General features: G+C 28.6%; 1 protein-coding gene across 1 annotated transcript in view; it reads right to left on the bottom strand.

Annotated features, from left to right (window-relative positions):
• Window positions 1-5,477, bottom strand: part of LOC106458556 (myotubularin-related protein 13-like) — a 121,615-nt gene that overhangs the window by 63,488 nt on the left and 52,650 nt on the right. The window contains exons 8-9 of the mRNA XM_022384800.1: window positions 4,106-4,219; window positions 2,807-2,884 (exon numbers count right to left, since the gene is read on the bottom strand). Coding sequence (XP_022240508.1) covers window positions 2,807-2,884; window positions 4,106-4,219 — 192 coding nt within the window. The remainder of the gene's footprint in view (window positions 1-2,806; window positions 2,885-4,105; window positions 4,220-5,477) is intronic.

Here is a 5,477-nt window from a genome sequence, read left to right as displayed (position 1 = left end):
ATAAGACCGGGGGAAAAGCTTAAAACACCAAAAACCTTAAACTAAGAAATAAGACCGGGGGAAAAGCTTAAAACACCAAAAACCTTAAACTAAGAAATAAGAACGGGGGAAAAGCTTAAAACACCAAAAACCTTAAACTAAGAAATAAGAACAGGGGAAAAGCTTAAAACACCATAAACCCTTAAAATAAGAACAGGGAAAAGCTTAAATCGCCAAAAAACCTTAAACTAAGAAATAAGAACGGGGGAAAAGCTTAAAACACCAAAAACCTTAAACTAAGAAATGAGAACAGGGAAAAGCTTAAAAAACCATAAACCTTAAACTAAGAAATACGAACAAAGGATTGTTTGTTTTGTAATTAAGCACAAAGCTACACAATGGGCTATCGGTGCTCTGTCCACCACGGGTATCGAAATCCGGTTTCTAGCGTTGTAAGTCCGAAAACATATCGCTGTGCCACTAGAAGGTCGAACAAAGGGAAAGCATAAAACAATAAAAAATTACAATGTTTTCACACTGATGTTCAATAAACGTGTAGGTGGCGTTCAGTATATTTTGTGTTATTATATCGGTCTTAACTGTTCTTATGAAACGTTCGGTAGAAGATAAGTGGAATTGTTCTATAGTTCACAACATGATATTCGCATATATAGAAATGTTTAAATATTATTGTACAAAAACTTAAATTATGTAGGTATATTTAGAAATAAAACTATATTTATATACCCGTGAAGATTATAAGGCTTTCTATATTGGCAAAACTAAACACCATCCTCAAGTGAAAGGTTAGGACCATCAACCTAAATAGGTAACAACTTTAGCAACCACTGTCCCTACACAATACGCCAAAACAACAAAGAAAACACGGAACTCCAAATACACTTACCCAGTGGTGGGATTCAAATATTTTAACAACAGGTTCTCTCACTAGCAGCATGTAAAAATATTAAATATTAGATACTGAGAAAATAAAAATAGGTCGTCACGGATAGTGTTAAGGATTCTTTAGAAACTTTCAATTAAAAAAGTGTTTTATAATCTTTCAACTTAACAAAATTCAAATCTTTATTAATTTCTTCCATACGTAGGTGTTACTATCCATTTTATTTATTTTTTTGTTTTTTCTACTTTACTTTTTTTGAAATATATTTTTTAACGTAAAATATAAATTTTTGTGTTTTCGCTCCAAATATAACAGGACCCCTTTCTCTAATAATTCATTTCTTTGTTTTTCACCTAAAATTTGTTAGATGATAGATCTATCATCTATGCATTAGTTTAATACATTTTTAAATTTTTAAGCCCCAATAATTTAAAATGTTATGCTAATAATTGGCAAGCACGAAATTGCATTAGAAAATATTTTTCAATTTTCATAGCTGTATAAGGTATATTAATTATATAGATCTAGAAGCCTAGAGCGGTTAGATCATCTATATACATATAGAAAAAGCGTTCACCCGCTGGCTAATAATTCAGCACAGATTTGCACTCACACGTAGGCCTAGGACACTTGGCTTATAGTAGATGATATAACTAAGTTAGATCTAATAATAATAATTTAGATAAGATCATAAGAATCTGTATAAAAAACACTTACCTGTTGGCAAATGATTCATCTAGCCTGCTAGTAAAGTTGCATTGTAAACACGCGTACTTGTATGTTGTAACGTTATTATTAGGCCTATACATACGATTGTTAACAACCGGTTCGTGGAGGTCATTAAATTCTAAGAGCAGGTTCGCATGAACTAGTGCGAACCAGCTGAATCCCACCACTGGATATATATAATGTTATGAGATTCAAGCTATTTAGAATAAACACTTGTGTTTTCATTTAATAATATGTAGTCATGCTAGAACGACAAAAGCATAAGTTATATCTATTTACTAATTTTTTTATGGTGGTTATGAGATTGGTCAAATCAACCAAACCTGTACAGAAATACAATAGTGAAAATAATAGATAAAATATAAAGTTTTTGCTAAAAAAACGTTTGATAATTATCTGAAGATTATAAAGATTTCATATGTAAAATTTGAAAATTTTCTGGTGCATAAAAGTATTTTTAATCTTAAAATGAATATTACTTTGTATAATAGATAGGTGACATACAAAGAGAAAAAAACAGACATGAGAAAAACATTGCTTTATAAACGTTACAAACTTAATAAAAAATTTGATATCTTGTGTATGAAAGCCTTGTAATGTTTACTGATAACCTGCAAAATTTCGTGAAGATATACTTACTGTATTAAAAGTTACAGCATGATAACTATAACAAGCACAAAATGGTTCTGAGGATGGTCCCTGGGACTGAGCCCATAGTGAAAGAGTTTTAATAATATCTTTCTTATTCCATTTACAGACAATAGGTTAAATACTACATGAATGTTAAAACTTTTACATCTACTTGGATAATCTTAAACACTCTTTTGAAATAACAAAGTAAAATAAATTATACACGATTCAAACTTCCCACTAACAGTTACACAGATTCCCACTGAGAGGGACTCCTTACCATAAACCTTCAATAGTAGCACTAACAGAAGTTGAAATAGCTGTAAACTGTAGTACCTTGCTATTAGTACTTTACAATTCAATAATTTCAAAAACAAAAAATTCCCATTTTCTTAAATTAATGATAATCACATAATTTGATAAACAGTTATAATTTTTCTTATTTTTCTAGCAAAAAGTGATGACTAGAATTTCGATTCAAATTTGAAATTTTATTCACACTACAGCAGAAGCAGATTTCTAGTTTTACAGCTCATCTTCACCTCATTACTTCTAGTCACTCACCAGTACATTTGGTGGTGAAACTTTCTGTTGTTGGGGAGGAAAAGCATCATCTGCTGTTAGCAATTCTGGTCGCATAACCTGAAAACAACATTGTACAATAAAACAACAACTTAAGAGCAGGTTAACATCAACTCCATATGTGTAATTTGCTAAACTATATTACAAAATTTTTCTGCATCTCTATGCACCTTCTTGCACAAATTTGAGATACTTGTACATTATTGTTTTTGATGATGAACAAATATTTCTATTAAACGTTTCTTGACATAACTTAAATTATAAAAACAATACAGATATCAAAATAATATAACCATATCATATTCTGTTCTTCTCAATTTTGTTTTATTACCTCTGTCAAAAGTATTAATGTTACTCATAAAACATGGAAAATAGGTATAAGATTTTTCTAGTTGATTTATAAAAGAAAAATAATAATATATTTTACTGAATCAAGAGATCTATTTATCTATAATAAATGGTTTTAATTTTGAAACTGTTAACAGAGAAATATGGTTGTGTTTGCAGAAACGAATGAATAAAACAAACCTTTAACCTGTTCTGAAGAAAATCTCACAACTTTGTAAATTTTAGCAGTCAAGTAAATGCAAGTATAAACAATCCATGACTGGCTTGATACATGGTCAAAGTGAACTTAAAAATAGACTTTCAATAGGACATTAGGTTAGAAGAGGTTAATGAAGTACATTTCTTCAAATTTATACTTTAATTATAAAGAAAAGAAAGAGTTAAGAGAATGCAATACTTTGAAACAAGAATAATTTTACTACATGAATTTATACTTATTATTAACACACTACAAATGATTCTAAGAAAAAAAATAGGGAAAACTATTTTACTTTTTGCAAAAAGTTCATTTTTTGGTGTAAGGAATGATGGCTAGAACAAATTTTATTATCATGCTATCAGAGTTTTGTGTTCATGTTTTTTATTTATATTTCAGTTTTTAGCTTATTCTGAAACACTATCTGTATATATGCATGCTTTGTGTAATATCTGTGGACATAGTTCTGATCAAATTAGGATTTTTGCTAAATAATCTGATGAAATGACAATTATAATTTCTGTCCAAATATCAGAAACACAAATTATCACTACATCATATGTGTTGGTCCATTAAAGAACTCATCACATCACAACTAATATTCTATTGTCACTGCTTTCCTCACTCCATAAATATCACTTTATTATGATCATCTCTCTATACTATGTGATATTATCCTTTATAATAGTTATTTTAAATATTGCAATAAATGTTCAACATAATTTTAAAATACCTACCATACATAGCTGTGTATACAGTTGAGAATTAAGAGGTTCTGGTAATGTTGGAACTGAAATACATTCAGGCAAAGTAATTGAACCACCGTCTAGGTCCACAACTATTACATCTAACTAAAAGAAGAAACAAACACAGAATTTTTAATAACTTAAATCAATCATTTCTTTCTGAATCATAAAAGAAAAGTAAAAACCACAATCTAAACCATATTTTACTTGAATAATTATATTGGTACTAATATTCTGTTTAAACTTTAAATTTCAAATTATACAATAAGAAAACAAACTAATGAAAACTATCTTTGGACAAAATTTTCTTTATGCTGATTCTCCTGAAAATATTTTTCTTTTTCACATTCATATATACTTAGCTACAGAGATGAAATTACACTTATTCCTACTATGTATAGGTAGATATTGCTAATCAAACTAAAATAAATCTAAAGATTATGAAACTCCAATAATAAAATTTAATTGACTGTTGTGAACAATTTAATTTTATGATATTGATAACATACAGTGTCTACCACTTAGAAGCAATTAATATAAGTCTCAGACATTGTATTGTTTTTATAAATGAGCAGTCTGAAAGGCAAGTCATACAATGTAATTGAAGTACAAGATTTTAGTGATACCTTGATTGTACAATTTTAATTCTTGTAAATAATATCAATGGGATTATTTTGTAGAATAATAAAATCTAATTACCTTTTGAATTAGAGTAAAAGGATAATAATAATTAATATTATATCAATCAATATTGATAATTTATAATGTTCAATTTACTTAATAGTCTTCTTAAGTTTTCTTTTTCAAAATGCTTTTTGTAACAGTTTTTTACCACTTCAAAAATATTCATAGCAATAAATTGAAAAAAAATCTCTTTCTCCTTAAAAAAATACTGTAACAGAATTATTACAGCCCCCAAAAACCTAATATACTATTACATCAAAAATAAAATTGGCAGCATTAGAATTTGTTTATTAAACAATAACAATGCATATTGTAAAAGCTGAATTATGCAGCCAATGTCACACCATCAGAACAGAGGCTTGAAAGCAATATTCCAGGTTTTTTTTAATTAAAGCATTTTTTTCTACATTTCAGTGGGGAGTGAACACAGTGTCAATACAAATCAATTAATTAAGCTAATTTTAACTTGAAATTCGATGATGAGGAACTCACTTTGAGACTAATAATGCTTGGAGATGGCTTGAATGGGTAATGAAGAAAAACTTTAATATAAGTTTAACATAACAGCAAACATACAACGTTTCGACAAGCTTTTGTCATCGGAGAAACAGGAAGAAAATTGAAAACCAGATTTACAGAACACAATAAAAAACCGTGCCATGTTTTCCACCATTGCAAC

Source organism: Limulus polyphemus, unplaced genomic scaffold (genome assembly GCF_000517525.1).
Source record: "Limulus polyphemus unplaced genomic scaffold, Limulus_polyphemus-2.1.2 Scaffold485, whole genome shotgun sequence".
Taxonomy (NCBI): domain Eukaryota; kingdom Metazoa; phylum Arthropoda; class Merostomata; order Xiphosura; family Limulidae; genus Limulus; species Limulus polyphemus.
This window is presented reverse-complemented; position numbering and strand designations above follow the sequence as displayed.